Raw genomic sequence first — 16,575 nt, forward strand, 5'->3', positions numbered from 1 at the left:
CGGAGTACCGGCGGCAGGAACGGCTAGGCAGAGGGTGCGCCCGCGACTGCCATGGTCGCACACACGCAAGAAGGGTAAGGGAGTGGCGGCTAGCTAGGTTGGGGGATAATCGGGAGTGGGTTGGTCGTTCGGGCCGCAGTGGGTCTTGTCGCGTAGAGCGCCACACACGTGTGATGATACGGGTGAGATCCAGCAGTCAGGAGCGAGCCGCTCATTCTTCTCATATAGTGTGTACACACTTTTTAGATTTTAGGAAATAAAAATTCATGGCTCCTCAAAGAGAGGGAACAGTCTGATGTGGTCTCCGCACGTGCGTAGGCCCCACTGGAATACTCGTAAAGCCAGCCCACTGGATGCGATTTGCTCTTCCCCTCTGCCTCTCCGATTTGCCGTCCCCGGTATCGCTGCCGCTCTGGTCGGAGGCTGTGAGAGAGGGAGATGACGGGACTAGGCGGCGGCGCGGCGGCCCCCGGGGACTACGTCTACTTCAAGTCCGTCGTCCCGCTCCACAAGATCTCTGTAAGCTCCGGCCTTTCCGAACCCCTCCCCGGCCTCGCCGTCAACCAACGCGGGCACTGACTTTAGCGTGGTGCCGTGGTCTCGAGCACGGGCCGTGTAGTGGGTTCCGTTTTGTTCTGAGGTCGTGGATAGTTCTCAGGATCGAAGTGGATAGGTAGGGGAATTTTGGGAAAATCCTGACGGAAGAAGAGAGGAAAATCGATCAAGAGAGATAGCTGCGCTAGAGTTCTAGTTGCGGAAATGTGAAGGCAAGTAATTTAGGGTTTTTCTGTTTATCCCTCTCATATCCAGCTCCGAGTGTATATACTACTCGTGCGGTGAATCAATAGTAGCTCACTTAGAGTTTAAACTGGAGTGTAATTATTACAAAGCCGAGATGAAACTGAACAGGAAAGGTAATTTGTCGGAATTGTTCTCTGCTGTTGCATTTGAGGGATCTGGACCGTCCGAGGAACATAATGTTTGCCCGTTCCTTTGTTACTCTTCTGGAGAATAGACTGACTGTTGAAAAGTTCAGACTAGGATATTTGGGTCCTGACACTGCACCTCCTGAGATTAGATTTCAAGGCTAAAATGTAGGAATTACCTTTTGAATGAATGCGCATCCTCTCAGGTATGCACAAGCCATTGCATCATTGCAGCATTTTTGTGAAGGATAGCCGGAAGAGCTAATCATAGGCAGTTGAGGGTTTGGGAGTGCATTGGGGCCCAAGTGCTACTTGAGATGACTGACATGAAACAGTTGGTGGATTTGAGCGCTCTCCAGATGTTGCAATTTATAAGACATCTCACCCACTTTCTGAAGGATGTGAAAGGGGCCGTAGTATTTGGACTGCACCGTCAAGGTGGAACGGAGACCAAATGCAGTAATTCTGTATGCTTGAAGTTTAAGGTATACCATCTCTCCCACGTTGAACGTTCTGTCTGCTTCAGGTATGCGAATTTGTTGATTCTGGCCTAAGCATGATCCCGATTTTCCTGCAGTTTTGCCATTGTAGCTCCTGTGTCAATTAGTGCAGCTCTGGCCATGGTTTTCGAGTCGCGACTCATGCGAGTCGCTCTGGAGCAGCGACTCGGAAGAAGTCGAGCCTGTGTTGTGACTAGTCGCGACTCAGATTCGCGAGTCGACACTAAGCTGAGTCGACCATATTTTTGCGACTCATAGACTAGTCGTCGACTAGTCGCGACTAGTCGAGTGACTCGAAATCCATGGCTCTGGCTTTGTCACTGACAGTGCAAGGAATTGCCATTTCAGCAATCTGAGGTGTCTGATACCCATACAGAGCCTTCAAGGGAGAAGTTTTCAAAGATATGTGGTATGATGTGTTGTGCCACCATTCTGCTGCTGGCAGCAGATTACACCAACACTTGGGTTCGTGAAATGTCATGCTACCGAGGTAGCTTTCGAGACATTGATTTACACGTTCAGGTTCAGGCTGTCCGTCAGTTTCTAGGCGATGAGTGGTGGTCAATTTCAGTTCTACATTTAGAGATGTGAAGAAATCCATCCTATCTTGATCAGATACAATCACCTGAGGCAGACCATGTAGCTTATGGATATTATCCATTAAAAGTTTTTGCCACAGTTTGCACAGTGAATGCATGAACCAAAGGCAGGAAGTGTGCATACATTGTCAGTTGACCAACCACCACTAGAATGAAATCTTTGCCCTTGGATTAGGCAATCCCTCTATAAAATCCATGGATATTCGGGATCATGCCTCTAGGAATTCTGAGTGGGTTGAGCGAACCAGGGTAATTAATTGTTTCTCCTCTAGTAACCTGACAATTTGGACACTAAGCAAGGAACTGCTCAATTTCTCCTTCTAACCCATGCCAATACAAGAGCTTCTTAATTCTGTGACATGTCACTCTTCTGCGAGAATAGAATACCCTCCAATGATGGAAGAATGGGAAGAAGTGAGGATTTGTTTCCCGAGGTTGTTGGAGTTGCCCACATAAATTATTTATCTGAGGATACCAACTTCAGATGAATATTTTGGTTTGCTTGAGGGAGCTACAACCAGTTCCTGTAGTAATTTCAAGCACTTGTCGTCAGTTTTGTATGATTGTTCCACTTCTTTCACTCAAGCCGATATTACCATTGAGATTTCATTACAACAATCACTTCATTTTCTTGGTCTTTCTTGGATAGCTACCTTGTTTTCTACTCGTTTTTTGTACTTAATAGCATAATCATACCCTAAGAGCTTGAGCATGAGTTTGTGTTGTATTGCCTTTAGTTATCTCTGACTGAACATGAACTTGAGACCCTTCCAAAATTGCAATGGCCTATTTTCATATGTTGACTGTGCAGTTGCATTTAGACCTAAACTCTTACCGACATAGGCAGGATGTCCCTTTTGCATGAGAACAACTCCTATAGAAGTACCACTTGCATCAACTTGTAGTGTGAAAGGCAGAGAAAAATCAGGTAATGCCAAGACAGGTGCAGTAGTCGTTGTTGTCTTCACTAATCCAAATGCAGCAGTTTGCTCTGCTCCTACTGAAAAGCTTCTTTTTTGAGCATGTCATGGAGAGGCTTGCGGATGTAACTGTAATTTCTGATGAACCTTTTGCAGTAGCTAGTCATCCCCAAGAAACTTGAGTTTACTGAGGGTTGTTGGTTGTTTCCAAGCAATGATTGCAGCTATCTTTGAAGGATCAATAGCTACCGCCTTAGAGGAAATGACGTGTCCCAAATATTCAACAACAGGTTGTGCAAAAACACGCTTTATTTTCTTCACAACCAGTTTGTTCTTTCTCAAAATATTTCCAAAACTTAGTGTGGATGAGTTGCACGCTGTTTTATGCTTTTGCTGTAGACCCGTATGTCATCAAAGAACACCAGTACATGTTCCTTGAGTATCTTTGAGAAAATGTTGTTCATAATGGCTTGGAATGTTGCTGGTGCATTTGTAAGCCCAAAAGGCATTACAAGATACTCATAATGCCCTAGATGTGTTCTGAATGCAGTTTTGTGGACATCATCTGGATGCATTCTTATTGGATGGTACCAGGATCTGAGGTCCAATTTGGTTAATATAATGGCCTGCCCCTTGTAGTTAATCTAATAACTCTTCTATCACTGGCACAGGATATTTGTTGTTGCTCTTGCTCTTGTGCTGGAAGTTGTTCTTGTTCCAGTTCCTCTTGCTCATCACCAGAAGGACCTTGCATTTTGAGTGCATTCATGTTCTTTGCAGCCCCTTGCATTTGTGCTCATAGAACCAGTTCTTAGGACAACATCAACACTTCTTTGGTTCTCTACCTTTGTCATTTGGAGCCCTGGGTCAGTTATCTCTTGCAGGTGCTTGCCTTGATCCTTGCTGAAATTGATTTGGTCTGGCCCCCTTTTGAGTGGCAGCAAGAACATGTCTTTTTACTGCTGCCAAATGAGCCTGGAGGACTCGTATGCACCGAGCAGTGTTAGGTTTATGACATTTGACCATACGTTTCACATTATCCTTTTGGCCACTGATAAATCTCAGCACAAAGAAATATTCAGGTAAATAGGGATTGTCCCTCGTCATTAGTTGCATCCAAGTCTCAAACTGATCAATGTAATTATCCGTACTGTTGATTTGCTTTAGATGTTGGAAGTGGTCCATTGAATCATACCAGTTTGCTTCAGGAAATCTGTCACATAGCAAGCTGCAGAATTGATGCCAGCTGAAGTAGTGCAGCTGTATATTGTCCTCTGCCGACCATATTTGAGCTCTTTCTCTAATGTGTGCACTGACCATTTTACTCACTGATCTTGTTGGATGCCTGATAGCCCAATTTTTTTTTCACATTGCTGGATCCTAGTGATTATGTCATCTCCATTGTAAATGGGAATTTCTAGAGGGTGATCAAATAAGGGGCTCAATTGGAGGTTATGGTGTTGAGGGGGTGGGGGTGGAGGATTGGCTGGTGGTATGCTGCTATTGATGTTGTAGCTGAGGAATTTGTGGATAGTAACAATAGAGGTGGGGTGGATCTTGTGGGTGATATACTGGTGTGTTTTGAGGAATATGTGCTACTGGATAGTAGTTTTGAGGTACGTAAGGTTGCTGGTAATTGAGATTGCTGTTGTTTGGCTGTAGATGTGGTGGTAGGCATGCGATGGGAGTGTTGGTTTTGTTGCGGAGTAGTCTGAAATTGTGGGTTTTGAGTTGGAGAATGGACAAAGAAGTTGATGTAGGGTTGAGACCCTAATCGCCCGATCTTTCATGAAAGGACCGGATCCCGTGGAAATCACGAAGAACACGGGGAAGAACGGAGAGAAAACACAATAAGAAACACGAGAGGAATCACTAAACCGACACGAATAAGTCACACATGGGCTAGATCCTCGAGTACATAAGGAAAGATACACGATCCACGGACAACTAGGGACGATACAAGGGTAGCCGGTCTTCTCCGTGAGGTCTTGGGTTCTTCCCTAAAAGGGGTCTTGAATCCGCTTGGGGGATCTTCTCCGGTGGAGGCTCGAATCTCCGTAGAGAAGACTACCAAGTAGATGAGCAAAGCTCTCTCACAAACATGAGCTAAACATTTGCTAACCCTAAAAATGAGGCGTAGAAGGTCTATTTATGGCCCAAGGGGCGAAAGGGTAAGTGGGGGGGGGGGCGAAATGGGTACACGGGCCTCGGCCCAAGTCACGCACACAGGTGGTGGCCGGATGATTCGGGAGTTGGTCCGGATGATCCGGGCTTCGGGGGTCCGGATGATTCGGGTCGGCGTCCGGATGATCCGGCTGTGTTGGAGCAGCTGCGGGAGGGCCGGATGTCCGGGACCTGGTCTGGACGTCCGGGCGTGTCCGGAGATCCGGGCCTGGGTCCGGATGACCCATCTCCAAGATGACGTCTCGGGTGTCGCTGGGCACATTATCCGGATCGTCCGGGCCGGGGTCCGGATCATCCGGGCTGAGGCCGGATCGTCCGAATGGCGGTCCGGATCGTCCGGGCTTCTGCTGACTTAGCCCTTTTTCTTCTCCGCCTTCACGTCCATCTTCCTCTTCGGATTCTCCTCGCTCCTTGGCGTCTACATGGCTAACTCCTTGATACCTGAGTATGCATAATGTCTCCGTTTGAGGTAGTAGCCATGTCTTATGGTCATCGAAGTGGCATTGTGAGAGGAGAGATGTCACCTCGGTCTTAAGAGCTCTTGCACGTGATCGAGTCATGGGTCCACTAGGCACTTGATGAGACGATGGTAGGTCCATGGGGATGACCTTGGGATGCTCAGCATCATCTCCCCTCCCTTGGGAAAGATCCGACCTTGGATCGAAATCCTCATCACCATGGTACGGGGAGAGATCTTTGACGTTGAACGCTCACGGAGTATTTGTCACGTGGGATGTCGATCTTGTATGCGTTGTTGTTGTAGCGTGCAAGCACCTTGAATGGTCCATCCGCTCGTGGTAGAAGTTTGGACTTGCGTTCGTTGGGGAAGCGTTCCTTGCGAAGGTGTAGCTACACAAGATCTCCAATGTTGAATATCATGTGATGATTGTTGACATTGAGCTTGGTCGCGAGTCGTTGTACTTGGAGCTCAGTGGTGTGCCTTGTATCTTCATGCATCTTCTTGAGGTGGTTGACTTGGGCCCTCGCGTCCATGTTTGTGCGCTCGTGTAGTGGTAGAGGTAGAATGTCCAATGAGGACAACGGGTTGAAGCCGTAGACAACCTCGAAGGGGGACTTGCCGGTAGTCGAATGTCTTGCGCGGTTGTAGACGTACTAGGCGATGGGTAAGCACTCTTCCCACTTCTTGATGTTCTTCTTGATTAGCACGCGAAGAAGGGTGGAGAGCGTACGGTTTGTCACCTCGTTTGGCTGTTGGTTTGTGGATGATATGCCGTGGAGAATAGTAGCTTGATGCCGAGCTTGGCGCATAAGGTCTTTCAAAAGTAACTCAAGAACTTGACGTCGCGGTCCGAGACGATAGTCTTTGGCACACCATGTAGACGCAATATTTCCCTACAAAAGAGATTAGCAACCTATGAAGCATCGTCTATCTTGTTTCAAGGAATAAAATGTGCCATTTTTGAGAAACGGTCCACAACGACAAATATGGAATCTTTCCCATTACGAGTCCTAGGCAAACCAAGTACAAAGTCCATGCTAATGTCTTCCCATGGTTGGTATGGAATTGGTAGAGGCATATAGAGGCCATGAGATTGAGCTTTGGACTTAACTGGTGAAATGATTGATGTCCCGAAATATCTTGGGTCAAAAGTAGTTCTTCGAAAGCGTGGCGAACGTCTTGTCGTGTCTGAAATGTCCCATCAAGCCTCCTCCATGAGATTCCCGCAAAAGCAACAAACGAAGAGAGAACTTGGGGATGCAAAGTTTGTTAGCTCTCATAAGATAGCCATCTTTGATGTAATAGCGTTCTCAAGATGTATTCGACAAACACTTGGCATAAGGAGTAGCAAAAGTTGCATCATGCTCATACAAGTCTTTGATATGCTCGAAGCCAATGACATCTAACTCAAGTTGTGTAACAAGCATGCATATGCAGGAAAGAGCATCCGCTACGATGTTTTCTTTACCCTTGATGTACTTAATGACATAAGGAAAAGACTCAATAAATTCACTCTTTACCCTTGATGTACTTAATGACATAAGGAAAAGACTCAATAAATTCACTGCATTTAGCATGACGCTTGTTCAACTTGGTTTGACCCTTAAGATACTTGAGCGTCTCATGATAGGTATGAATAATAAACTCATGGGGACGAAGGTAATGTTTCCATTCACACAAAACACGGACTAAAGCATATAGCTCTTTGTCATAGATGGGGTAATTGAGTTGCGCTCCGGAAAGTTTCTCACTAAAGTAAGCTATGGGGCGCTTCTCTTGCGTTAACACACCCCCTATGCCATTACCACTAGCATCGCAATGAATCTCAAAAGGTTTGTCAAAGTTGGGTAAGGCAAGCACGGGAGCATGAGTAAGCAAGTTCTTCAGCTCATTGAAAGCGGTATCTTGGGATGGTTCCCAAACAAAAGGCGCATTCTTCTTGCTCAAAGCATGCAAAGGCGAAGCAATGGTGCTAAAATCCTTCACAAAGCGACGATAAAAACTCGCAAGGCCAAGGAAACTACGCACTTGATGCAAGTTTGTTGGTTGCAGCCAAGTCTTAATAGCATTGATCTTGGACTCATCAACATGAACACCCTTAGAAGAAACAACAAAACCCAAGAAAACGAGCTTATCAACACCAAAAAGGCATTTCTCCATATTAGCATAGAGGCGCTCTTTTCTAAGAGTTTGCAAAATGGTGCGGACATGGATGACATGCTCTTTGATAGATGTGCTAAACACAAGAATGTCATCAAAGTAAACCACGACAAATATACCAATGTAAGGGCGAAAGACATGATTCATAAGGCGCATAAAAGTGCCCGGTGCTTCCCAAGAGACCCATAGGCATGACTAACCACTCATACAAACCAAACTTGGTTTTGAATGCGGTTTTCCATTCATCACCTTCTTGTATGCGGATTTAATAGTAACACTCTTAAGATCAATTTTAAAAAATATAGTGGCACCACTAAGTTCATCTAGCATATCATCTAGGCGTGGAATAGGATATCTATAGCGAACGGTGATAGCATTGATAGGTCTACAATCGGAGCACATGCGAAAGCTACCGTCACGTTTTGGCAGAAGAATGACCGGTACGGCACAAGGGCTCAAACTTCCACGCACATGTCCATGGTCTATGAGATGCTTTACTTGCCTTTGTATTTCTTTGGTTTCTTCGGGGTTGACGCGGTAGGGAGCTTTGTTCGGAAGTGGTGCTCCGGGGATGAGGTCGATGCAGTGCTCAATGCCTCAGAGTGGAGGTAGTCCCGGAGGTAGCTCATCAGGGAAAACATCTTGGAATTCCTGCAATAAAGAAGATAACACCAAGGGTAGATTGTGAGAGGTGTTAGTTTGTGGTGCCTTGTCCTTGCACGATAGGACATAGTGTAGGACACTCGATGGGTTCTCACACGCTTCCCTCATCTCACGTTTGGTGGCAAAGAGAACTAAGTTTTTCTTGTCGCTCATCGTGGAGGCGCTCAATATGGGCTTGTGGCGCTCTCTCTCTTTTGGGTTGTTCGCTCTCTCGCTATTCTCTCCACGATGGGTGTTTTGCTTGTCGGCGAGCACTTGGCTTGGAGACATAGGACGTAGCACAAACTCCTTTCCTTTCATCTTGAAGCTATAGTGGTTTGTACGCCCATTGTGGACGACTCCTCTATTGAATTGCCATGGCTGTCCAAGGAGAAAATGACAAATGGACATTGGAACGACGTCGCACTTCAAGGTGTCTTCGTAGGCGCCGATTTTGAAGGAGACTTGTACTCGGTGCTCGACTTGGATAGTGCCGGAGTCACTAAGCCATTGCACTTTGTATGGATGTGGATGCTTCGTCTTGGGCAATTGGAGCTTGGAACAAAGTTCTTCACTTGCGAGATTATGACAACTTCCTCCATCGATGATGAGCTTGATGGATCGTCCATTAATGCCGGCCTTGGTGTGGAATATGTTGCATCTTTGATCTTCTTCTTGGTGATGTTGGAGTATCAAGACTTTGGAGACAACAAGTGCGGGACTTGAGTCTTCATCGCAAAAGACTTGTCCTTCTTCATTGTTCACTTGGCGGTGCATGGCGACTTGCTCAAGGGCTTCCATTTCGCCTTCACTCATGGAGTCTTAAGTGCCATCATCGTTGAAAATCATGGTTCGCTTGTTGGTGCACTCATAGGACTTGTGGCCTCGGCCTCCGCAAGTGAAACACTTGAAGGAACTCGCCTTGACGGTCTCATCGGTTGGGGTTGATGATGATGAAGCTCTCGGCTTGAAGTTGCTCGTAGTAGGATGGCTTGTATTTGACGAAGCTTTCTTGGAAGTTGATTTGTCGATGTTGGTAGAAGAAGGCTTTGTAGTCGGTGTTGGAGTCGTTGAAGCTTGGTTGTTGGTGAAGCCGTAGGACTTGGATGAGAACTTGGCATACTTGAAATCATCTTGCACTTGGCGTTCCGCTTTGGTAGCTTGGTGCACTAGCTCGATGAGATTTGTGTATGGTTGGAAGTCGGCGATCTTCTTGATGGGATGATTGAGTCCATTCAAGAAGCGTGCCATTGTTTGCTCATCATCTTCCGTGACATTGACTCTTATCATTACAATCTCCATCTCCTTGTAGTATTCTTAAACGCTCTTGGTTCCTTACTTCAGTTGTTGGTGTTTCTTAAAGAGGTCGCGGTTGTAGTAGGTAGGTACGAAGCGTGCTCTCATGACATCCTTCATTTGCGTCTAAGTAGTGATGGGTGGTTCACCTCTTGCCGCGCGGCGCTCAATGACTTGTTCCCACCAAATGAGTACATAGTCTTGGAACTCAAGGGATGCCATTGCGATCTTCTTCTCTTCTTCATAATTGTGCAAACGGAAAATCTTGTCAACTTTCAATGCCCATGAAAGGTACTCTTCGGGATCGTTGCTTCCGTTGAACTTGGGCATGGTGAACTTAAGCTTGCCGTAGCGTTGCTCTTCATTGTGTTGGGGTCAGGGATAATGACGCCCATGTTGTAGATGATTGTTCAACTCGTGGTGCTCTTGGCGCGGAGGGTTGTCAACCTTGTGTTGCTCTTGTCGTGGAGGATTCCCATTGTCTTCATGCTCTCGATGAACTTGATGGTCTTGGCGAGCTTGTGGATGAGCTTCTCGAGCTCGAGGAGGAACTTGACGGTGCACGCGAGCTTGATAAATCCTCTCGCGGACTTCTTCGCGAAGTGCTTCGGCATGGTCACGAGCTTGTCGGCCTCGGTCGGCTACGGCTCGACTTGAATCGCGTAGAGCTCGTTGTGCCTCAAGTGCTTGAGCGTCACGGAGTTGTTGTTCTTAACGTTGTGCCTCGGCATCTTGTGCATTTTGGTGTAGACGTGCATGTTCTTCCTCTTCATGTTGGCGTTGTCGTTGCCGTTCTTGTGCTAGCGCAAAGGCTTCTTGGGTTTGACGTCGTCGGTGCTCTTGCGAGTCGGTGTCGCGTAGAGGATTGAGGCTTGCTTGATGTTCGTTGCGTGCGGCACGTCGAAGAGTGTTCGATGACGGTGTACTTGAGCCGGAGAGGGTAAAGTCGGAGTGGCGACTTGAACGGCTCCTTCTTGAAGTGGAAGAAGAGCGGTTGAGCAACAAAGCGCGAATCTCGTCCATCCTTGCGTCATTCTCTTGCTTGTGATCGTCGAGCTTGTGGTTGAAGTAGTCCCTTGTACGTTGCTCGGAGAGTCGCAAGTCGGTGGCGAGGTTGTCGATGCGGTCACTCATGGCTTGTTGTTCTTGATGCAAAGTACGTTGTGCACCAAAGAGGTGGCTTTTGGTGACGAAGGAGTTCATGTCATCGTCTTGCTCCGTGAAGAGTGGGTTGGTAGATGTACTTGGCCTATCCATCATTCCAAGACAAATGTGAGTGGTAGAAAGAGAAGAACGAATACCAAATGTACCTTGACCGAAGTTGAAAGTGGATCGATGATCACTCCAATGTAGGACAAGGGAATAGCCCAATTGGTACGAATTCTTGTCGGTTTCTCACACCTACACAAGTAAAAGCTTATGGTGGAGCTTGGTTAGGATGGTGGCACAATTTTTGATGTGAATGTAAGCAAGATTCAATAATGTTGGAGAAGATTCACGACTTGTAAATGCAACAAGTAGACCAATAGCAAGATGTGGTACACGGAAACACAACACACGGAAAGATAAATGGGGTCATGCAACCAAGGGTGAGCCAAAATGTGGAATCCACGAAAATGCTCTTGTTGCACAATACTAGAGAGACGCTAGCACGATTGCACAATAGGCGGATACGAACTTGTGCACAACCTACTAAGCAAAAATGCAACAACTTCTATCCCAAGTATGATGTTTCGGAGATATGATCCAAGATGATCGAGTATGACAATCTTAATGTTGTATGATGCTATGGTTCTTGCTTATAAGCTCTTTGCTTATCTTTTCTTTTTGCTTAAAAGCTTGTTTGGCTCTTTGATGTTTGAGCTCTTTTCTCATGCGATGCTTCACGAACCAAGATAGCAATTGTGTATGCGATGACAACTTTGTGACACAAGAGATGATTCCAAGATATGCAACACGATAATAGTATGTATGCTATGGGATGTATGATCACTAATGTGCACAAGTCACGTTGCCGGCAATACTCAAATGCTAGTCTCGATGGGTAAGCTACGCAAAAGTAAGGCTATGGGGTTATCAATCCAAATTGAGAAGAGTATGATGATATCACAATACCAAGATGATACCAATGGGAAATTGATACCACAAGGGTGTAGTCGTTCGTAGTAGTCCTTGGTGAAAATGAGCGGTGGTGATGTTGATGTTGAACCGTCCCTAGGTAACCGAAACACGAAAGGAAACGGTGAGCCACAACTCAAATTCTCAAAACCAAGTGCGACCAAAAGCGTCGGAGTAGGTATCGGTCAAGTGGTGGTGTGGGTTTGGGGTATTGGAAGGGTGTGCGTAGGGGTTTGCGGAAGTTAGGAGGTGGTGGTTGAAGTGGGTATGCGGAGGCGTAGGCGGCGGTGGTTAAAAACTGCAGGAAATGCAGTTTGGTCAGAGAAGGCCGGATGATTCGGGCCAGGAGCCAGATGATTCGGGCGGATCCGGATGATTCGGGCGACCAGCCGGATGATCCGGGCGGGTCAACTCGCTCGGGAATGGCTCAAGATGAACTCGAAAACGGCCACAAATTCGGGGATTTCACGGATTTTGGAGGGATTTCGAGGTGGAGATGGTGGGGGAAGGCTAGATCCACTTGCAACACAACAAACTCACGGATCAAAACCAACAAAACATCATCAAAACTCACAAATCACAAGAAAAAATTTTGGGCTATTTTTGTGGGTATTTTCGGATTAGGACGAAAACAACAAAATCAAGCTAGAAAACGAAGAGGGGAGGCTCCGAAATCATGATCAACCTTGCTCATGATACCAAGATGATGTAGGGTAGAGACCCTAATCGCCCGATCTTTCACGAAAGGAGCGGATCCCGCGAAAATCACGAAAAACACGGGAAAGAACGGAGAGAAAACACAATAAGAAACACGAGAGGAATCACTAAACCGACACGAATAAGTCACACATGGGCTAGGAGGTCTTGGGTTCTTCCCTAAAAGGGGTCTTGAATCTACTTGGGGGATCTTCTCCGGTGGAGGCTCGAATCTCCGTAGAGAAGACTACCAAGTGGATGAGCAAAGCTCTCTCACAAACATGAGCTAAACATTTACTAACCCTAAAAATGAGGAGTAGGTCTATTTATGGCCCAAGGGGCGAAAGGGTAAGTGGGGGGGGGGGGGGGGGGGGGGCGAAACGGGTGCACGGGCCTCGGCCCAAGTCACGCACACAAGCAGTGGCCGGATGATCCGGGAGTTGGTCCGGATGATCCAGGCTTCGGGGGTCCGGATGATCCGGGTCGGCGTCCGGATGATCCGGCTGTGTTGGAGCAGCCGCGGGAGGGCCGGATGTCCGGGACCTGGTCCGGACGTCCGGGACCTGGTCCGGACGTCCGGGCGTGTCCGGATGATCCGGGCCTCGGTCCGGATGACCCATCTCCAAGATGACGTCTCGGGTGTCGCTGGGCACATTATCCGGATCGTCCGGGCCGGGGTCCGGATCATCCGGGCTGAGGCCGGATCGTCCGGACGGCGGTCCGGATCGTCCGGGCTTCTGCTGACTTAGCCCTTTTTCTTCTCCGCCTTCACGTCCATCTTCCTCTTCGGATTCTCCTCGCTCCTTGGCGTCTCCATGGCTAACTCCTTGATACCTGAGTATGCACAATGTCTCCGTTTGAGGTAGTAGCCATGTCTCATGGTCATCGAAGTGGAATTGTGAGAGGAGAGATGTCACCTTGGTCTCGAGAGCTCTTGCACGTGATCGAGTCATGGGTCTACTAGGCACTTGATGAGACGATGGTAGGTCCATGGGGATGACCTTGGGATGCCCCGTATCAGAAGTTTTGCTGTTGTGTAGGAGTGAAGTAAAGAAAATTATGGTTGTGGCATTTAGGCTATTCTGTGGGGTGCGTGGAAGCTTGCTATCCATGTGCCAGAGCCATGAGTTGATCGCGAGATCTTATGGGTTTCACCTCTAGCCTACCCCAACTTGTTTGGGACTAAAGGTGTTGTTGTTGTTGTTGTTGTAGAACTGTAATTGGTTTCATGAATGGCCATCAGATATTCGCTGGGCCCTTAAGACATGTGATGACCGAACCGACCGTGAACCTCAAAAGTTCATGCATTGAATTCAACTCACGAGTGGATTGCAGTCAGTCGATGGCTACTTGCTAAAATTAATGCTCATCACCACCTCTATTAGCTTAGAGATCTCACCGTGCAAAGAGAGCAATGAGTCTTGTTGATCCTTTTGCCCATGGAGGCACACCATCTCGTGGGGCCAATGATCACGCACTGCTTCCTCAACGCATGCGTCTCTTTCCTGCTTCTAGCCACCGCCAGAGTAGTCGCTTCCTCTTCCATCACCTCGAAGAGCTCCTTTCGTCACTGTCGTCGTAACTCACTTTGAATCGTGGGATTTTGCATTGTTCCACCAACCCTTCTTCGTTGCTTTGCTGAATCGTCCTTGGTCTGTCAAATCCGCGGCGGTAGGGTTCTAGCAGGTTATTGTGAGCGGTGTTCATACCTTGCTCGCGAATTTGAGCCAATAATGGGTGAGAGGCTCTGATACCCTTGTCAAGATCGAAAGAAGAGATGGAAATCGATCGGGATAGATAGCTACGCTAGGGTTCTAGTTGTGAAAATGTAAAGGCAAGTAATTTAGTTTTTTTTGCTTATCCCTCTCATAGCCATTATATACTACTTGTGTGGTGAATCACTGGTAGCCATGTAGAAACAAGGTTTGTTCGTTAGGATGCCTCAGCTGAATGCATCACTGCACTTCCACTTGACACCTATTTAAACGACTCGTCTCGCCGCTACCTTATCCTATTTCCATACTGCTGTCGCTCCATCCCGTATGGGTAGAGAACCCGTCGCTGTCTCGGCTGTGATACCGGAGGCTCTAGGGAAGTCAGAGGAGAGAGCACTCATCTTTGGGTGGGTTTACTACTTACTAGTAATCGTGTACGTGCAAATGCACGTATCTAAGTAAAATTGATCATTATTCAATTTGCATGCAGGTACAAATCTGAACAAATAATTTTAAGAACATAACTAACATATATATCTTTTATTTGAAATTGCTGCTTCACCCCAGAAATAAAAAGCAAACAAAATTCCAATTATCATCTACATGCAAGCCACATATTGACCAACGCAAATACTGCAAAAACATACTCTCCGTTCCAAAATATTTGTCTTTTTAGTGATTTCAAATGGCTACCACATACGGATGTATATATACATATTTTAGAGTGTAGATTCACTCATTTTGCTCCGTATGTAGTCACTTGTTAAAATCTCTAGAAAGACAAATATTTAGGAACGGAGGGAGTATTTCAAATGCAAGAAACTTATAATCTTTGTACACAATTTTATCTGAGCTAAGCGAAATCACAGAAGTACTCTCTTGCACATCAATTTTATAATTTATACAGCTAATTGTACAATTTCCAGATTTTAGGAAAATAAGAACTTCTGCTACTATAGACTTATAGAGATCTTATTCGAAGATGACACCATTCAAATATATTAAAACAGATTTTTCTTTACGGGAATACATTCACAAAACAACAAACATCAATAAGAAACTCTTTATATTAATATTTCAAAATGACTTACATAATTTTCAATATATATCGAAAAACTTGAAACAGGTCTATGCCTATATGATTGGCTTGCAATTCCATGCGTGACTCTATTCCATTGTTTGATGCTCTAACTCTTCACATCTTCTATATAACAAGACATACTTTGTACTACTCTTCACATCTTCTCATTAACGACAAATACATGATTATCATCGCAACTACCAGTCAAGAGAAATGAATGGAAAATGGAAAGTACCTGTCAGCATCTCCCTTACTCCCAATATTATGCTTCCTCTCTCTGTTTCCTTCCCTTCTCTGGATTCTTTTCATCAAACTAACAGCATGAAGGAGAAAATCAATAAAGCATACCAGTCAAGAGAAACAAAATATAAAAACATGAATAAACCTTATCTCACTTCAATGCAAATCTGGGATACTTGTGGGCACCGAGCCGCTGATTATCCTGCTACTCGTTGGACTGCTCAATGCAAATTACCCAGAAGGTTCAGCTTTGGTGGTCCTGCAAGCAAATATCTTGTCTGGATATAATAATAGTAGGGACAAACTTAAAAACTTTATTAGATGCCCCTGATGCACCGTAAGGCCTTCCAGTGGTAGGTTGAACAGCCCAACAGTATAGACCTGTAAATCAGGTACCAACATGAAAATATAGAGGAAGATTCCATACATTCTTGTAGGTGAAGAAAAAACCCTAGTTAGTAGTTGCTGCAAGCCTGCAAGTACATATGTATTGTAAGATTCTACATACAATATGATATATCAGTCCAGTAAAAGTGGTGACAAGTCTATACATATTGCAGCATTGTATACATAGTAAGATATGGGGTGAAGATAACATATCATTACAAAACTCAGTCCCCAAAAGTGAGGTCAACCTTCTGCATATTTGCACGGGAAACACAATATAGTCAGACATATGGAAAATGTATTTACATGCCAAAATCATACAATTAGATGGCATATATTTAGACATTTGTTCAGACTGTCTTATTTTTTATAAAAAGTAGTACAGATATGCTAATGCTGCTATCGTTCTTCTTATGTAAGCAAACGCCTTCTAATGGATGGCATGGAAACTTGTTTTCTAAAATGCATTCAGAAGGATAAAAGTTTCCTCTTCTTATGTAAGCAAACGCCTTCTAATGGATGGCATGGGAACTTGTTTTCTAAAATGCCCTCAGAAGGATAAAAGTTTCGCATGGAAACTTATTTTATAAAATGCCTCTAGAAGAATACATGAACTATACAGATGAGAAAATCCCTGTTGTTTAAATTGAA

The 16,575-nt window shown here is 45.7% G+C and overlaps 1 protein-coding gene across 4 annotated transcripts in view; it reads left to right on the forward strand.

Annotated features, from left to right (window-relative positions):
- Nucleotides 1-242: 242 nt before the first annotated feature.
- The window catches only part of LOC123044030 (maspardin), a 47,356-nt gene continuing 31,023 nt past the window's right edge, over nucleotides 243-16,575 (forward strand). For 2 of the 4 annotated variants that reach the window (XM_044466664.1, XM_044466672.1), the window contains exon 1: nucleotides 309-519. In XM_044466664.1, the coding sequence (XP_044322599.1) occupies nucleotides 439-519 (81 nt within the window). In that variant the 5' untranslated portion in view covers nucleotides 309-438. Of the gene's footprint in view, nucleotides 520-16,575 lie in introns of all 4 variants that reach the window. The other 2 variants (XM_044466650.1, XM_044466659.1) reach the window with 2 other exon arrangements.

This window comes from Triticum aestivum, chromosome 1A, assembly GCF_018294505.1.
Source record: "Triticum aestivum cultivar Chinese Spring chromosome 1A, IWGSC CS RefSeq v2.1, whole genome shotgun sequence".
Classification (NCBI taxonomy): Eukaryota; Viridiplantae; Streptophyta; class Magnoliopsida; order Poales; family Poaceae; genus Triticum; species Triticum aestivum.